We start from the raw sequence: 19,597 nt of genomic DNA, 5'->3' as shown, positions 1-19,597 counted from the left end.
CTACTTGTGCTTTGAGTCAGCTCTCTCCTTTCACGGTGTGGGCCCTGTGGATCAAACTTGCATCACTAGGCTTAGGGCAGGTGCCTTTACTCAGCCATTTTGCTGGCCCTAATTTGTTCATTTTTGAGAATAGGAGAAGGCACTGTCAGAAGGATAATGGCTTGGTTGCTTGGGGATGCCCAGTACAGGTCCTTTTTAAAAGACACTGATAACCACTGAGGCTCATGCACTGACCTAGGAACGTACAGTGTGTTTCCAGGGACTGGGGACCCTGCCTTGCTAGCTTCGGTGACCTTATTGCCGCATTTGGGAAGATGGTAAGTTCGATCTTTGGAGGTTTTTCCCAGTTATAAAAGTGCGCGGCCCAGTGTTTTCAGGAGGCAAGGACTGGTGAGCCTTTTCATGAGACTATGCAAGGCTAGACTTCAGGGGACTTCAAAAGGCCCCCAGGGGACAGGAAGTCATCAGTATTGGTAACAGAGTCTGCTTCCTGCCTCAAACATCACTCACTCCCTCCTAGAAATAGGACAAAAAGGTTTCTTTCACCTTCTATGCGAAGCTTGTCCTGAAAGAGTTCAAGGGTCTACTTCTGCCTGAATTCCCCCAAGTCTCTACACTTGTCTTTGTTTATCATATTAATAAATACTGTGTAGCTAATGTTCCCATCTGGCAAGGCAGAGGGGGGAAAAAAAGCAGCAAAAAATTGAAGCTGCAGTCTCATCTAATACTGATGAAGGTGATACCCGTTTGGCATGGGAGAAAGGTGGGTCTTTATTTTAGACTTCTTAATTAAGAACCGCCAAGTGACAAATATTAATTAGGGAGCCAGCTGTGTCCTTCAGTTTCGTGGTATATTTCTTCTTATGAACCTGGGAAAGGAGTGAGTCTGGAGGCTCTTTTAATCAATCAGCCTGTGAACAATTATCTGTTAAGTGTACTTTGTGTGTACAGGACCAGGCTCAGCAGACAGAGATTTATAAGGTGCTGTCTTTGCCTTGAGAACTTCCCCCTAATTGTGCGGTATGCACAGAGAGCTGCCAATCCAGATGGTCAGAGCATAGCCTGAGCATCATGAGCAGGATGAGGAGAAGTGTAAAGTTGAAAGGACAGGAGAGTCAGATAACTTTCCTAAATAGTCGTGGCATTGCTTTTATCTATGTGGACATCCAGTGGGGCTCTGGAACACTGCCCCAGAGTTACATTATTACAGTCCGGCATAAGCAATGGAAGGGTACCTTTTCGCCAGCATTGAGGGTCACCCATCAGTCTACAAAGTTGGAACTGAGAAGAGATTGAGACTCGTGGGCAGAAATTGTCAAAGTGAGAAAGGGCTTGAGATTCCCAGTGGGTAAAGAGCAGTAGACAGTCCCCAGAGCTGGGTGGAAAGAATGAACCAGTGGGGCCAAGAATGGACATAATGGAGCAGTTCTGGCATGTCAGTTCAGGTCTTTAGTCTCTCCTCCAGTACTGATGACACACGGCTCACACATAGGCATATGAATTTCACACAGACTCACACACCACCTAGCACCCTCCTTGGGGGTGGTGTTTAAGAGGGGATTCAGGGTACTGTGCACACCTGCCTTGATCACTCAGCTTGCTGATAAAATAGTGCCTAGAACAAAGCATTCACTATGAGGTACTTGAAAACACCCTGGAGTCCTAAGTCTCTTTTGACATTAATGTGTCAAGATACATTGAATTCTAGTTCTGGGAATCCCTAGTAACTGAAGGATGTAGGAAGGAACTACCCCCCCAACCCCCATCGCCAACTCTACTTTTCATTATATAGAGTGTTTATGATCACAAGGCTTTTCTCAAGCTGTGTGAATAAATTAATGTGCAGCTTTCTAGCAATTTCATACCTGGTCGTCCAGTTGGTTGAGTTGTATCTATACACTTTCAGATCTCTTAAGCCACCACTAGTGTGCCCTGGGTCATCTCCTGCAGTGATCTGAGTCTGGAAACCTGCAGCTCTCCATGTACCTTCACAGACTTGCTTGAGTCCTTGTACCATCTCTTGTAGAGTACTTTAAAAGTGCTCTCATCAAGGGACCTTTAGCTTTGAGCCTAGGACAGGCTCATGTCTGAAGGCTTGTCCTTTGTAGATTTAGATTCGTCCTAGGGAGCTGAGTTTGATACAAGTTTCTTTCCTCAGCCTCTGCTGTTGTAGTTTTATGTTTCCCTGTATCCATTCTTATTGAGTACCAGCTTTCAGGCAGGTTATACCTGTGTGTAACTTTTTTATGAACTGTCTCTAGCCTTCACTTTTAGCCTTTTAAATCTAAACTTACGAAGCTGTGATCTTCCAGGCATCTGAGGGTGCGGTGCACACCTGGTGCCATGGTTCTGACCTGCTTGAATGTTACCACAGATCAAGTTTCATTCAGAGAAGAAGCCTTGAGAGCAGTGGGTCTATAGTGTTTATTATTATTATTATTATTATTATTATTATTATTATTTCACTTAGTGTGCATGTGGGGGATGCTACAGCGTGCACGTGTGCATCAGAGAACAACCAGTAGGAGTCGGCTCTCTCCTCCCACCACCTGTGCCCCAGGGATCAAAATGAGGTTGTCAGGCTCTATATCATCTTGACAACCACTTCTTTTAATTTTAGAATTTGAAGAGCTGCTCTACCCTCATGTCACTGTCTTTAACCAAGAATTGAATGTATCCAATGGCCAACATGAATGGCCTCTAGTGAAAGGGAACCAAGCATAGAAACACTCTTCCACTCTTCTCCAGGGATGTCTGCATGGTGGTAAGAGCCATCTGTCCAGGGAGCGGGGCTGTTCAGATTGTTTTTAAAGAGATGTAGATATGGTAATAAAGGTTTCTCCTCAGCTTTTCTGTCATGTTTCTCAGGAAGAATGCATAGTAACAAGAACGTGCCATTCGTGAAGCATGCTTGCCTGCATACATTTCAGTTCATTGACTGAGATTCCCCCACTGATTCTGCCCTAAAGTGTTAGCCATCGAGGAATGCCAAGATCTTGGATGCCTCTAGGTGCTGTTTTCTTATTCGTAATGTTTAAACTTCTCTGGCACCCTGACAAACAGAGGCAAAGAGCAGTCCAATGAAAACTAACTATGCTTTGTTGTCTGGCAGTGATAGTCTCAGGCCCTATGCCCAGTTAGAGCAACAGAGTCTACTGGTGTCTGTAGCCAAAGGGTGATGCTGGGCATGAATTCAGGAGGCCTCCATGCCCTTGAGCTGGCCAGTGATCTCCAAACCATATTGCAGTGGTGTGGTCCCCCTGGGGAATCGCAGCCTACCTACAAGCAGTTCCAAGAACACAAGACACAGAGGCATATGGAAATTTTACTCTCATACTTAGTATACAGTAAACTAAATGATTTTTTCATATCAGATTTTTAAAAGGAAGGAAGAGAGAGGGAGGGAGGGAGGGAGGGAGGGAGGGAGGGAGGGAGGGAGGAGGGAGGGAACCATTCCAGCTTTCCTTTACTGAGGTGCCTTTTGGAGTTAGCGTCTTTAGAAGCAGCCAGAGGGAGAAGGCCTGTAATCTAAGCAGAGCCGTGCCTGCAAGTGTGAGCTATAGGAGAGGCAATGACGCTTTCAGAAACATTATTCTTGGTGCTGAATTGAACAAAGAGTTATTACTGCTGGAAAAAAAATATACCCAGTAACGCATTGTTAATACTCTCAGATTTGGGTCCGGAGAACTATACTGTGAATGGAGTGGGAGATAAATAGAGAGGAAAATGGCAAATTAAGGGGACAAATAACCAGGAAAAAAAAGAGAAGAGGGAAGACTGCCTGCTGGCATCAGCAGAGGAGAACACATAACCAGTGTCTGATGCATTTCCTAAGGAATCTGTGTGTTTGCAAATTGCTGCAGTACATCTCAGCAGAATGGAGTCTGAGTAGCGAAGAGCTGACTAGCGCGCCGAGTTGGATGGATTCCCTCAGTACTCCTGAAATATAACAGAGCAAGGAACAGTATAATGAAAAATAACAGAGAGAGTAGCTAAGGGCTTAACTTATGATCAGTGTTCATTACAGCAAATGACACTTTCACTGCAGAGTTACCATAAAGATTATTGACTCTTACATAATGTGAGTCCCTTCTGAATAGATTCTAGAACAGCTCAGCCTGTGAATGGGAGGGCTGGAGCAAGACGAGGACTGAAGATGTGCCCAATCCCCTCCTCATGTTTTCAATTAGTGCTGGCATGCCGCCCATTTAGAACCCTGGACAGAGCCTTCTGCACAGTGGATACCCTGACTGTCTTTTGGCACTGACTAGGGTGGTTTTGTAGTACTAAGTGAAGAGGAGCCCCAAAGAGTGACTGAACTTGTCGGGTGTTTTATTTCTAAGGACCTTCTGTGTATTCTCCACTATTTCCTATTTTGCTTGGGCATACATAATACAGCATCTTTTAAAATATCTCCCTGGAAAGAAACTATGTTTTGCGTAAAACTTGGTGTAGACGAACATAAGGCGCCTTGCAATTCTGTGGTCTCGCCCAAGTTTAGAATGGACAACCTCAGTGCTGGGCACAGGGCTCAGCAGCCTGGATTTTCAGCACCTGTTTAGTATCTGCTAAATACTCAGTACTTGGTGTCATTTCATCCTTATGGCAGACCCATGAAATATGTGCCTAATCTCAAGCCTAGTTTACAGATGAGAAAGACCTCTTCAGGTTGAGTGACTTATTCAAGGTTACCCAGTCACCAAGAATTATAGATGATTTCAGAATAACTTCTTCAAGTCTTCTCTAAGTTAGTTCTCATACAATGCTGAACATGGAGGAAGATGTCTTACCCCCTGGCATACAGTGTACTAAGCATATATATACATACACACTCACACACACACACACACACACACACACATATATATATATACATATATACATACATATATATACATATATACATACATATACACATACACATATATACACATATATACACATATATATACATATATACATATATATACTATATATATATATACATATATATACATATATATATATGTGTATATATATATATATATATATATATATATATATATGCTTCCTACTTCAAACCAGATTCCCTAAGGCAAATAAACACAGCCTATTGTGCATTTACATGTTGGGCTGAGGGTATAGGGTCAGTTGTCAAGGGTCTTTATATACACAGGTATGAGGACCCTAGTCCAGTCCTTAGCATTCACATAAAAAGTCAACCAGGATAGGATGGACTTCTGCCCCCCCTGCTGGAATGAGGCATGGCTAATCTGTACAGAAAAGAAGTTAATTTAATTCTCTTTTAATTTTCGGGTTGTTTTTGTTTTTTGTTTTTTATTTGAGGTTCATGGAGAAAATACTTCACAAAGAAATGGAGATTTTTAAAGTAGTGAGCTTCGATGTACACAGCAGATGTAATGGGTGTCTAAGATCATTTCAAGGTTTTTTTTTTTCCTCCTCATGAAGTCTGACTATGATGTCCTCTCCTCTTCTATAGAATCTACCTTCTGTTTGACAGACCCTTCATAGCTGGACTTGATTGTTCCGGATTGTGGGTTGTTGGATTTGCATGTTCCTTCTATGTGTGCGCTCCCTTTAAGATCCTCTTTCCTATGTCATCGTATTGAGCTGGGAGGAGTCTCCACACCCCCTGTGCCTCTGGCATCTCCACCTCACACTTTCACTCCACCTCACATTCACCATCTGCACATGGAATGCTCTAACACCTTCCAGGGGTGTTTTGTGGGTGAGATTCTTCGATGAAACACTTGAGCTTCTTGGATTCAAAGGGGCTGTTGTGACAAGCATCAGCTCTTTCCTGCCCACCCACAGCCACAGTTTTCTCCTGTTGGGGGCATCAGCCACAAAGAACCAAGTCCACAGAGTTATCCCTTCTTCACAGTGTTTCCCTGTGTCTTCTCAATGCTCCTCACCGATGCCTGGGATCTAACAGATCTTAGTGCGCAGCCAACCTAACCTGTAATCCTGTAGGTTTTTTTTTTTTTTTTTTTTTTTTTTTTCCTTTTTTTTTTTTAAACTATAACTTTCTCAGAGACTCTTAAAATATGATTTCAAAGCAAAAATAGAGTATTACATGATAAACAACAAGGCAGTAAGTGTCTTACAAACGTCATCTTGAGGACATTTATTCCCTTAAAACTCAAAATACGCGAATCAAGACTAAAGAAAGGAGAAATCCAAAGATTCACCTTTTTTTGAGTGTCATATCTGCATTATTACTGTCACCGCTGATGCCTTGACCTCAAATACCTCACCCTACTTCCAACAGATCCCCTTGTCCACCAAGAGCTTCACTCATCCCCTGCTGCTGACATCTTCATATGACCAGCTAGAGTTCAAACGCTGGGATCTTGGATGAAGAAGCAACACTGACTTGCTCTGCCATATTTCAGAGATGCCAGTGACCACCCCCCAGAAACACAGCTTACAGGAGGAGCCTGGTACCAGAGCAGAAGGTACTAGTTGCCTCCTCCTGCTTTTGCTTGCAGTCCTGTCGGTGGTTGCCTTGTGGATAAACCACCATTTATACTTGGTAGCCAGAGACATCTTGGTTTTAATCACTGAAGTTGTTTCTTTTGCTTTTGGTTTTGTCTTATGACAATTTGTAAGTAGAAGTAATTTATGTCACCCAAACCCCTTGAATGCTGAAGGAAGAAAAAAAATAATATAGCATTCTTGTCAATGTCAGTCATCGTGCCATAATATAATCTAGCACACAGTGGACCTTTGAGATGTCAGCCCTGTGAAGTTTCATTTAATGTGCCGGGATTAAGGGGGTTCATAGAACTGAAGTGCTGTACAAGCCCCATAGACTAAATACATGTTATAGGTTGGTGCCAAAGTGTCCCCATAGGTCCTGGTTTGGTCCACCTGTTCCCCCATGTGATGGCACAATTTTCAGAGGCTGTAAAACCTTTAGGAATCAGATCCTAGGTGAAGGAAGTAGGTCACTAGACACAGGCATATTACTATTATACCCAACCTCCGGTTCCTGCCAGGCCCTCTGCTTCCTGCCCACCATGGTGTGAAGAATTCTCCATCACATACACATCCCTCCATTGTCCTCTCCATAAGATATTTTTTGCTAACTGTTGGGTACTAGGCACAGGAACTTGAAAAGTAAAAGTGACTTAGATATAATCTTATTCCAGAGGCATTCATGCTCTATCTGGAAAGTCATTCTAACAGTGGGATGCTTTTGATTATCCTAGTAATACTCCACCTGCTTTCATTCAGTCAGCAGACATTTACAATGTGTCTCTAACATACTACAGGGTATCAGACATTTTTCTTCTCCGGCCAAAAAACCTGACAACAATCAACTTATGGGAGGAAGGACTTGTTTTTGGCTCAGTTTGAGGGAACATTCTATCACTGTGGAGAAGGCTTGCCAGCAGGAGTGGATCAAGGCTGTAGTGACAGAGTCATGAGATGCTGGATCACATCTTTAGGGATCAGGAAGCAAACAGAATTGTGGCACTCACCTACCTTTGTCAGTGTTCCATTTTTGTTCAATCTAAGACCCCAGCCCATGAGATGGTGCTGCCCACATTTAACATGCCTTTCTACTCAGTAAAACCTCTCTAGACACAGCTCCACAAACACACTAAGAGCTATCTCCTAATGAGTCTCAATCAACCAAGAGGGGGATGAGGATTGACATCACCACCAGGTAAAGAGGGAACTAAAGAAGACAGGCAGGTTCTTACCCTCTAAGTATTAATCTTCTATTAGTATTGGATGAGGCAAGAAGCAATGGTAATCATATAAACAGCATAACGCTACTGTGATGCACTGTAAACAGAAAACTCAGGTCATCAGTGAAAATGTTGGCCAGGAAGACCTGGCTAGGGAATTCGTATTTTGAGGCATCAATGAGTGACAGTGTCAGCACATAGCCTTACTTTGATGGTAATCCCAAGAGGAAGAGGCAATCTTATAGTAAGATCAGCCAGTGGGTTTCAGGCATTTGTGGTCTGTGCACTCAGTTAACGTCATGGACACAGTGTCTCTCTGTCTTTTCAGTTTTGCTTTTTCTTTGCCAGTTTCTCTTGTAGGCCTTCCCTTGTCACACTAGTCCAGCTGATCTGGACTCTTATTATTATTCAATAAGTAAAACAAAAAAAAGAATGAACATTTTCTTTGGACCCTAAGCCTGTTTCTCTGGCTGGCTGTCATGGACCACCTGCTCATTTAGCTTAGCCAATGTGGCAAGGTACCTGGACAGACTAAGACTGAGCTGTCAGTCATGTGACCTCCCCCAAAGCCAACAGCATCCTCGGTGTTGGCTATATTCTCATCAAAGTCTTTAAACTTCCCATGCTTGTGTCTTCATCTGTCAATGAACATGGTAATGGTGCCTTTCTAGGGGAGAATTTGGGAAGAACTCCATACAGGAGGATAGTTAAAAGGTAGCAAGAATCTGGAGGATAGACTGAAGGTGGCAAGAGCCTGGGGTGGGATTAGGACTTATGTCAACTTGACACAAGTTGGAATAATCAGAGAAGAGGGAGCCTCCATAAGATCCAGCTATATACCATTTTCTTAATTAGTGACTATTTGGTGAGGTCTTTCTCATTCAGTAAAACCCACAATCAGCCCATTGTAAGTGGTGCCCCTGGGCTGATGGTCCTGTGTTCTATAAGAAAACAGGCTGATCAAGCCATGAGGAGGAAGCCAGTAGCATTCATCCATAACCTTTACATTAGCCCCTTCCTCTAGGTTCCTGCCCTGCATGAGTTCCTGCCCTCACTGGGAATCCGTTTTGTGGAACTGTGAAAGAAATAAACCGTTTCCTCCCTTAATTTCTTTTGGTCATTGTATTTCATCGCAGCAATAGTAACCCTAACCAAGACAAGTGATTGCAGAGTGTGGGGAGGTAGCCAGTGTCTGGGGCATGCAGGCATGGCTCTATGTGTGTAGGGTAAGATCAGCATTGTGCTCAATACCTCTGCTTCACTGCAGAAGTAGCATCCTTCTTGAATACAGCTCGCTGGTTCCTGCCACCTTTCTCTGGAGGTATAAAGCTCCCCCACTGCCTACATTGAACCCATATTGAACCCACTTTTTCAGTTGATGACCACTGATTTTGTACATAGTCTCTTTCTGTCTCTCTGGGTGTATTTCACAGACAAGCTCACTGGCCTAAGGACTATGATGGTGCTATTTTGGTTGACTTGTCATATTCCTGCTTCAATTCTCTTTGTGTTGATTTATCATTTAACACACAAAGGACAATCTCATTTCCCATATATTCAGGTTTCAGAGTGGCATCTCAGTATTGGCCCAACTATTGTAATCCCCATACACTTGATAATTTTGTGTTGGCAGAACATGAAGTTTAAGGTGATTTATAGAATATGAACAAAATGTCATAATAGCTTGTGGTATTTTATTTTATTAGCACCTAGTTCTCCATGTTCCAAAATCTCTTTGGAAAATTACTGTTTAACTTGTAAAGCCAGATTCAAGGTATTGGGTTTTCATAGTGGTGGTGTTGAAGGATAATTTTGAAATGAATAAATGGCCCTCAAAAAGATGGTTCCTTATTTCACTCTTCATGTTTATGGATTTTTTTTCTTCTCATTTAAAAATGAAGTTGCTCCAGACACAGTGTTTATCAGAGAAGGGGAACTTCCCAGTGTCCTTGGCTTCTTTCCTTTCACCTCTGAGTTCAGTTTGGAAATCGCCACATTTAGCACTTTGCAGTTTAATTTAAAAGGATTACCTATTTTCTTAAATGCTTAAGCAGCGGAGCAAGTTGCAGCTATTGATTTTCTCGGCATGTATTCTGTGAAAGCTGTTTCTGCTCCTTCCCCAGGGAATATACCTCCTGAACTGCATGCTCACTGGTGACAGCTCGGACCTCTGATACATAACCAAAGACCTTGCCTAATATCCTCTCGACTGCTCTGGGAATTTTTATTAAGTAAAAGCATCATTAGAGTAGACAGGATGATAAAGTTTAATGAGCATCTTTTGTGCCTAGTATTGTTGGTTTTGCTCTGCTTAGAATGTACTCTTCTCCCCTCCAGTGAGGCAGAGAGTGCAGCTGGAGTGTGTGGTGTGTTATCAAGTCTGCTTTCTATTATATGTTGTATTTTGGCATATCGTCGCATATTCCTCTGGGCTGTTTGTCTAGATGCTGCTTACACGTGTATGTTTGTACATTTTTTTTTGCACTGTGTTGAGAACGGTGAACATTGGTAGAAATATTGGTGACGAGGTGAGAGACCCATACTGCCACTAGTGAGATCATGTGGAAGCATCTCTCAAAGAGAAAAAAAAAATCGTAACGTTTTGAATTAATGAGACTTCTCTTAGGAATTGAAGAATAGTTATATATTCTTTTTCTTCAGAACTCAGCAATTTATGTGCTAATATTCTGTCACCAGTCCCTCATAGCTGCTAGATGGGATAAATAAAAATATCGCAAATGCTTATTAATAATCTGGGCTTCACACTTTGTCCACAGATTTACTTGCAGTGATGTTAAATTTAGCATTCTACCATCAGATTACAGATCATAAGCAAAATTACTTCTCATTATTTTTGCTGGCCATCTACTCAGGTTTTAAATTTTGTTCTTTTCTTGGTCTGTATAAGGACTTTCCATGGAAACACCCCAAACAGTAGGGAGGCATATGACACAGCAAACGACTTCACAACAGCATATTGCACCTCGCATATACCTGGCATTCTGAAACACAATATTTACACAGCACACAATGTGTTTCTCATGTGCCTTGGGTCTACAGAACACAAAAGAAGTGAAGTTTGCATTCCCTGCTCTCAAAAAGAAAGCATGGTCCTCTTATTAAGAAAACAAGCCTAAAAATGATCTAGGACAAGGTAACTTAGGAGGTTTGAACTTTGGAGTGAATGTCTGGGTCGACCCAAGCCTGAAGTTGGAAAGCGTCAGTTTTCTCATTTGGATAAAAAGGGTGACTGTGACAGTGAATAATGAGTGCGTGGAAGCCACAGTGCAATGAGCATGGTGTCATCAAGCCATTCTGCCGATGCCTTGAAATAATGAATCAAGGGCAGGAGTCACTGTGTCAGCCGGGACTTAGTGGGGAGGGCCTAGTAAACCCCACTGCGCTTCCTGGAGGCAGAATGAGGCTGAAGGAAGAACAGAGGCTGGGGAAGCCTCAAAATAAGGTTGAGAACTGACTTGTAGATAAGACCCAGGCCAGCATTCTGGGCAGTGATAACACAGATCATCCAAAGCATATGTGTGGGTGTCCATGTGTATGGGCTAATGCATGTACATGGAGATGCAGGGTTGACACTCAGCAGAGGTTGATTTTCCTCTTTATCAATGGAGACGGGCTCTCTTGGTTGAGCTCAGATCTCTGTATATCAACTAATCTAGTTACCCCTCTTGCTCTGGGGATTCACTGCCGCCTCTTTTTAACCACTGGAATTAGTTAGACCACCTTTATATGGGTTCCCTCCGGAGATCTGAACTTCTGTACTTAGGTTTATCCAGAAATCAGTTTTTAAACCACAGAGCATCTCCCTTGCCCCAACTTTTCCCCCAAATATCTTAATGAGATTGACTGCCTTCTAGATACAGGATTTCCAATACGTTGTTAGAACGCCTTTAAGGAGGGAGGCTCTTCGGAGGCTCTTGCCTGCTTTGCTACATTCTGTAGCTAATTCTCCAGGTGGCTTGAAGAGGCCAATGACTTGGAAACCTTTTATATAGTCATTGGTACTATAAAAATAGGTGATCTTACTGTAGAGGAGGATACAAAGAAATAAAAGCAAAGGAATGGGGCAGAAGAAGTCTCCAGAGGAGGTATTAAGGGGATTCCAGGACAGTACTTTGTAGCCAAGAGAGAAAACCTTCTGGAAGGAGTTGTGTGGTCCATAGATAGTGGTCTTCATATGACAGCACTCCAAGAAATGGTCACAGATGAAGACCGTAGGATTTAATAATGCAAGCAAATGTGTGGGGTTTTTAAGACTGGAAGTGTTGCTGTTCTGTAGAATTCATATATCAATAAGGGAAAGTCGCACATCTCATAATGCTTACTAAAATTACTGATAGCAAATTAATCTCATATATGAGGCTGGAACTTGTTGCTATTCAGTCTTACCTACTAAAAGGTAGCTTTTAGATTCGTGGACTTCATCTGATTGGTGTACACCTACTTCCATAACATGCTTCAATAAAACTGCTTTTAAAGGTAGGGGCCTGGTGACAAGGGTAGTCTACAGAACCTTTTCCTAATGGTTGCCCTGGAGATGGTCCTCACAGAGCATCTTCTGGTGGCTCCAGGGGTAGTCTACTTCTTGTAGTCTGGGTCTTCCCAGATGAGGGTGGAGGGTCCTTTTGTTTCTGAGCAAAGTGGTTCTTAGAACATCCACAGGCTGATTGTACCTTTGAAATTGATTTTGGCCTGCTCGCCGGGCTTCTGAGAGAAATGGCTCCTTTTTCTATCACTTTAAAGTGTCCTTTGTTGGGGGTGGGGGGAAGGGGTGTTGTTTGTTTATTTTTCCAAACTCATTAACCATCTCCCATTTATTCTCTACAAACTTCAGATTTCAGAAGTGAGATTTTTCTAGGACCCTTTGAAAAGCTACACCTCCCCCCACCCCCATCTTCCACCTTGCTTGAGCACTTTGCCAGCTAGTAGTTGTATCATCATAGGTAATCTGACCTATTCTCTCTGTCAACACTGTCAAATTAACATAACCAGGTGGCAGTGCCTGTTGGAGTCTTTTCCAGAATGGGAACCCAAGAGCACATGGATACAACATAGATTCCAGGTCACACTTTTGGTGTAGCAGCAGGGATGGGGAGAAGGAAAGGGAGAGACAGAAAGACATAGAGAAACAGAAAGAGACAGAGAGAAAGAGGGCTGGCTAGGTAGCCTGAGTCATGAGTCTTGTGAGATATTAAAGGTAACAACAGCCATTACAGCATCTATCATGTGCCAACATGGACAGGATCATTTCTGTATGTCTAACTCCATCTTTCCGGGAGCCCTCCAAGGTTGCAGAGAAATTTCATTTTCATCCTTTGGATGAGAACATCAGACTGTGGTGACTTAGTGACAGACCCAAGGCCGTGTAGCACTTGAATCTGAGTGGTGTACAGAACAAAGAGAGGAGTAGATGGCTGGTACTCTTCTCCAGGAACCCATAATCCTGGATGCTGTGGGATGCTGCACAGAAGGAATATTCTGTCTTGGAAGTGACAAAGAGTGCCCAGGCTTGAGGGATGGCTGGAGTCTGCTCAGGTGCAGAAGTAGAAATGAACAGGACAAGTAGGGAAGGTTGGATTGTCCTTTAGGGCCTAAAGGAAGGATTAGGATGCTCTCACCTTTGCAGACCAATGATCTGTCTGTCACACTTAGCAAATGGAGGTCGCTTGGATAATAAACCGTACAGCCAAGAATGGTACACAAGAACTTGGATCCTGAGATACATGTCATTACTGCCCTACCTCATCTCTCAGTGGGGAGAGCTGCTCAGGTTAAGGCTGACTCTCATCTTCCCACATAGCTGGAGGAATTAAAGGATCACACAGGGGACAGAGGCATCATCCAGCCCTTCAGTGACTCACTAAGGAAGTGGGGCAAATGCATTTAGCTCAGCCATGCTTGCCTTCTTCAAAGAGAATCAAACCTTTCTTCTGGAGTGGCTAAAGCATTGTCATTGATAGAAAATAGCATGTTATTTCTCAGTGAAAACCCCTAATGAAACAAGATAATGATGTGATTATCTTTATTTAATAACTCTTGAGTAGATCTCCATACCATAAGCCCTAGCTTTCAAAAGTGTTCTCTGCCTACTTCCAATAGACTTGCCACCGTGCCTAGCCTACAGCTACCCTGTAAGGAAAATCACTCACTTACAGTTGAAGAAACTGAGGCATGGTGAAGTGTGTGTGTGGGGGGTGGGGGTGGGTATGAAAACTGTTGATCATTTGCTCAGAATCTACACTGATTAAGGGTCAAAACTCAGATTGAAACATCTGCAGTGACTGCCCAGCCCTTTGTAGTGACCTGCTATGAAGCCCCCAGGAAGTCCAGGCACACACACCAAAGGCTGCAATTAAAACACCGGAACATTCCTGCTCTCTCCCTAAAGGAAGGACAGCCTTGCTGAGTGCCACATGGCTTTTGCATCGTTTTCAGAACTGACTTTTTTGGATCCCCACCCCTCTAGGGAATGTCCTGCTTGCCCGTGTGGCTCACCTCATTCAGGCCATGCCAGTCAAGTCCTGGTTCTCTCTTTAACCCTCTATCACCTCTTGTTGACATGCCTTTCCTATACTGTAGTAGTTCTGTGACTCCATGTTACAGCAGTTAGCCTTTCTCATGGCTATGACAGAATACCTGACAGATACAATTTAAAGAAGGAAGGATTCATTTTGTCTCTTGATTTCAGGAAATACCAATCCATCATGATGTGAAAGGCATAGATAGCATCAAAAGCTTGTGTCACATTTTGATGATAAGAAAGCAGAATGGGACCAGGACATAATTCTAAAGACCTCCTCCCAGTGGCTTACATCTTCCAGCTAGGCCCCATATGTCAATGGTTCTGTGGACATGTCCCCCAAGCCCCCTCCCCCAAAAAACAGTACCATTGTCTAAGGATCAAGTGTTCAGACACAGCCTTTGAGGAAATTCTGCTTTTCAACCAAAACACATATGAATGAACTGTCTTGTTTCTGTTGGTTTTGATAATCAATCAAATCTGGTGTTGTCTTGCATTCAAGCATATTTATTTCTTTTTCTTTTGTGAAGATAAGAGGTTGTAAAACAAAGGAAAGGTATAAGAATACTGTGGAACCGCCCATCCTGAGATCAGAGACATCCTTGTGAACATACAGAACAAAGTCAGATGTTGGCTGTGTGCTAGATGAGAGGACCTCAGAGTAAAGAAGCCTCCAGGGGAGCCTGGAGCCCCTGAGCATGAAATCTATAGCCTCTGGTAAAACAGCCTCTAGGGAAGAGATTGCAGAGGCTTTTTGGTATGTGAAAATTAAAGTGGGGAGTAGAGTAGACAGCTCTGCTTTGGTTCAGGGTCCCTTACGTTTGTCTCTGGGAGAGATGCTGGCAAGGAAATACATAGGCAGCAATATTGACAACGTGGGGACTGGGTGACAGAACTAAGGTTGGATTTGCTTTGTGCTCCATAGAAACCATTAGTTCTTTCTGGGTTATAGGACCCCAGGTGTCTAGGCCACTCTGACCACTATGTCAGCACAAAGCTTCCTAAGCTTCTAATTGCTACAGAGCTTAAGCCTATCTGCAGGCTCCCTTGTTACCTGGACGCAAGAAAATGACTGTCCCTTTTGCCTGGCTCTGAGCTCTGTCTTCTATCTCCTATGAGCTGTAAACTCTCAACTCTCAGTTCTGTAAGGGCAGCCATCTCCACCTCCACTGCAGGAATAACCAGTTTCTAATCTGACACTTGGGAGACTACAAAAGAGAGAGCATCATGTTACCTACTGAAACACTAAGTGCCTGGCTCACCACCTACCAAGAGGACAACTTCATTTGCCAGGCCCTCCCCTCCTCCTCTCAGCCGTAGTGTTGATGCCAATCAAGAGCATCCTTGTGTTCTACACAGTGCATAGATACTGTGTTCAAATCAAAAATGGGAGAAAGAGTTAGGTATGTAGCTCAGTGGCAAGGCACTTGCCTAGCATCCTGTGTCCCTGGTCTCTGTCCTCAGCTCTGTACAGTAAATAAAACAGTAAGTAAATAGACACACAGACAAGCCTTTAAATGAATGGATGTGATTCCTTGAGTAGGTATTTGGACCAGTGACTCCTTTCACAGAGAGGCGAGGCTCTTGGCTGACTCTGGGTCCATTAGTGAAGAGCAGGTGCAACTACTCAAGTCCAGTCCTTTCCTCTAGAGATACTGAGGGCTGAGATGTGCATAGGACTCTCTGGAAAACACAGTTATATCAATAAGGGGAGTTAAAGCTGAGCTCTATTTATTTTAGGGTGGCTTTAATTTTGTTTAATCAGAGTTACTCATAAATTATGGATTAATTACTATCCACCGCTCAGTGAAATCCTTTCCGCGATGGGTGTCATCCACTGTAATTGTGGGGCACTTTGTCAACATTTAATCAGCGGTACTTATTAACGTGGCATTGATGTGTGGTGGCCAACCCTACACCATCAATCACACGTGAGCAGCCGGAATGATCTCCAACACCATTGCTCTTTGTCACATTAACTAGCCCCTGGGCTCTTAGGCCGAGAATTGGTGTTCACTTCTCATGGAATGGATACTGTCTCTCCAGTTCTGTGGGTCCTTTGTCCTTGTAGACTTAAACACCCACAAAGGGCTTTGTGAACATAACCTGTTCTCACAGTCCAGAAGATCCCTTCTTCCCTCATCCTGTTCAGGAAGTGTAAAATACCAAAAACCTTGTCTACAACAGAACACGGTTTTGTGTTTGGCTTGTCAAACATTTCTGGTGACTGAATATTTAAAGGTCTTCCTAAGAAAACCTGAACTAGTAAACAAAGCTCATGACTACCCCCCCCCCTCTCTCTCTTTCTTTTTTTAGCCTCTACGGCAGACACATGCAGGCGAACCCAGAACCCCCAAAGAAGAATAACGACAAATCAAAAAAGATCAGCCGGAAACCCCTTGCAGCCAAGAACAAATGAGGAACAGACACACACACACTGGTTTCCGGCATCCTTCCTTAACTCTTCTGACCCTCCTTGCTGTCCTGCAGATAAATACAGTGTGCTGGTGCCTACTTTTCTTTCTTAAAGAAAATCCTTTTCTCTTTCTCTTCCCGGTGCTTGAACACAGCCTGACTTTTGCACCTTTGAAATTCTTGTGGTAGGTGGTGCAGTTTTTATAAAGTCTTACATTCCTTCTCATTTGTTTCCATGAAATTGCCAGTGGCAGAAAACAAAGCTCTCATTCTCCTGCAAATTCCATGGTAGGCACAGGTTTCAGTTCCTTGAATAAACGTCACAAGGCTGCTTATTATCAAAAGAATAATTAAAATCATGTAACCACTTCAATGTCACAGTTAACACTTTTCATTTTTCTGTTTATTCACATAACTCATTATTGTGCCTTATTAAAAATCTTCCCTCACTGACAAGCTATTATGTTCATTTAACTTCCAAATGATTTTAATAAAATCTTGAATTTATATCACACTTTTCTTCTTGACTAAAATAAAAAATATAACCTAGTATTGGGGTGTGCACATTTTTTATTACTTCTCCTCCCCCCGATTTTTTTTTACTTCTTTTAATTTTATTGATTGTAGATGATAATCTATGGACATTTCCATGAAAAAAAATACAAAATTAAATCTGAGTTAGTTTCTTCTCACATCAATTTGTCAGGTTTTTTTTTTTTCATCTTCATCTCCTTTAAAGACTGTTTCTAAATTAGGAAGGAGGAGAAAAACAAATCTCTAGGAGATTCTGCCAGAAGATTTTGGACAGTGGCATTCTTTCACCAAACAAAACCGTGACTCGTGCCAGTGTCTGCTAGACAAGAGGTGGGAAACAAGAGGAAGAAAAACTCAGGTGTGTCGGAGAGAATCTGTTCGCATCAAAGCATTCTCCTAAGAGACGGATGCCAAAGAAGCTGTACAAACGTACACAATCTATACCATCCCCATACGAAGACTGCCTTGGCAGAGTCAGTTAACGACCAGTTGCTAAGCATCTCAGCTACAGTTTTCCTCTCACCAACAGCGGTGTGTGGAGATGAAAATAAACCCAAACACAAGTTCTGTGGGGGGTTACCCTGCGACCTATCAACAAAACACAGGTAAGATGAAATATACTCTCAATGGCCTGTCAGAGAAAGACATGCCTCTTTCCCGTGTTACATCTACTGTCCATTTCCCGGCTGTACCTAAGCTATGCTCTAAGTTAGCCAGAGTCAGGAGGAAAAAAGCCTTGAACTCACGTGGTCATGAATTTATCTCAGTGGACTCTGCATTTCAAATTCTTACTTCTGATTAATACCCTGGGAGCACATTACCCATGAATATGCAGGGGAAGCTCCAGCTAACATCCTCTCTTTCAGACTCTATATGATGGGATGTTTACAGGAACCGAGTTTGCTTCACGATGAAGTTTTTTTAAGCATTATTTTAAAACTTGGGAAATTGTAGAAGGAAGAACAATGCCACCACTATTGGTTGAAAGATGTCACCGACAGTTAAATTAGGAGCATCGTATTAGTAAAAACAACAATATAAAAGTTTGTGAGAGATTTCTCTTTCAAAAAGATACACTCTCTAGATAGGGATATGGCCAAAATATTTAAATGTGTGAGGAGGTACTATCTCCAAGAAGCCAAAGATATAAAAAGGCAAAAACTCACTAGTAATCAAAAAAATACAAATCAAAACTAGGCAATGTGTAACAATGAGAAATGAGAGATATTTTTGAGGTGGGCTCTAAGTGCTAAAGGAGTAATGGGAGACGAGCGTTCTTATATACTGCCATGGGGAATATAAATTCCCATGAAGGTTGGTTGTAACACTTGAATAATACATATAGGAAAGCCCTGAAATTATGTACTTCTGAACAAGAATTTACTTCCAGGGGTTTATCCAGAGGGCATTGATTTAGGTACAGACAAACAATTGTTTTTCAGGACTGCCTTCATAGCCTGGTGTCTAACCGTGGTTAAATGTAGGGGAAAACCAAACGACCCAGCAGAAGGATGTTGGGCTATCCACATGAGAGATTTACATGAAGACAGTAACAGTCGATGAACAATGTTTAAGGACATTGGGGGATATCTAATTATATAAGATGGTTAAGTAGCAAAGAAGAACTTAAAACTATGAAAAAACTATCCTAATTTTATTTTTTTTTTTTTTAATGTTTGTAGTATGTGCATGCAAAACTGCATGGAACATCTTTCCTTTTAGATTGGGAGCTAAGATATTTTTTTCTTATTTTATGGTTTTTTTTGTTTTTTTTTTTTGTTTTTTTTTTTTTTTTTTAGTTTGACCCTGTGCTTTTAAATTTCTATAATGACTGTGTAACCTGTTAGCAGAAGACACTAAGTATGTAATTTTTTTGAGAATGAAATTGGTATATTATTACATATAACATACTCCATAAAATAAGATCACGCATTTAAATTCAAAGCATAATATAAAATGTCACGTTAGCATTTTTTGTTACTAAAATGGATTTTCACATCTTCTTTTAAGACTTATTTTATTATTTATGCATGTGTATATATGCAGGTGCATATATCTTTGAGTGCTCACAAATGCCAGAATCAGATCTCCTGGAACTGGAATTACAAATAGATGTAAATCTCCCATGGTGGAGGCTAGGGACTGAACTCTCATCCTCTGAAATAACAGCAAGCAGCCTTAACTAGTGAGCTAGCACTCCAGCCCCCGTATCTTCTGGTACTCCATGACTACCTGTTACCCAGACTAACAGAAACACCACCATCACAATGCAAAAGAACACTGAACAAATAGCCTTTGAACAAATAGAAATCAACCTTGAAATCATGTCTGCCAACTATTCATGCCTTTCAGTCATTCAAGGTATTTTGCTGACAAGCATTTTATTTTATGACATAAAATTAGGTGTTAA

General features: G+C 42.2%; 1 protein-coding gene across 1 annotated transcript in view; it reads left to right on the top strand.

Moving 5' to 3' along the window:
- The window catches only part of Rsu1 (Ras suppressor protein 1), a 177,077-nt gene extending 159,872 nt beyond the window's left edge, over positions 1–17,205 (top strand). Inside the window, exon 9 of the mRNA XM_034511072.2 lies at positions 16,555–17,205. Coding sequence (XP_034366963.1) covers positions 16,555–16,657 — 103 coding nt within the window. The 3' untranslated portion in view covers positions 16,658–17,205. The remainder of the gene's footprint in view (positions 1–16,554) is intronic.
- The last annotated feature ends 2,392 nt before the right edge of the window (positions 17,206–19,597 follow it).

Source organism: Arvicanthis niloticus, chromosome 8, assembly GCF_011762505.2.
Source record: "Arvicanthis niloticus isolate mArvNil1 chromosome 8, mArvNil1.pat.X, whole genome shotgun sequence".
Taxonomy (NCBI): Eukaryota; Metazoa; Chordata; class Mammalia; order Rodentia; family Muridae; genus Arvicanthis; species Arvicanthis niloticus.
This window is presented reverse-complemented; position numbering and strand designations above follow the sequence as displayed.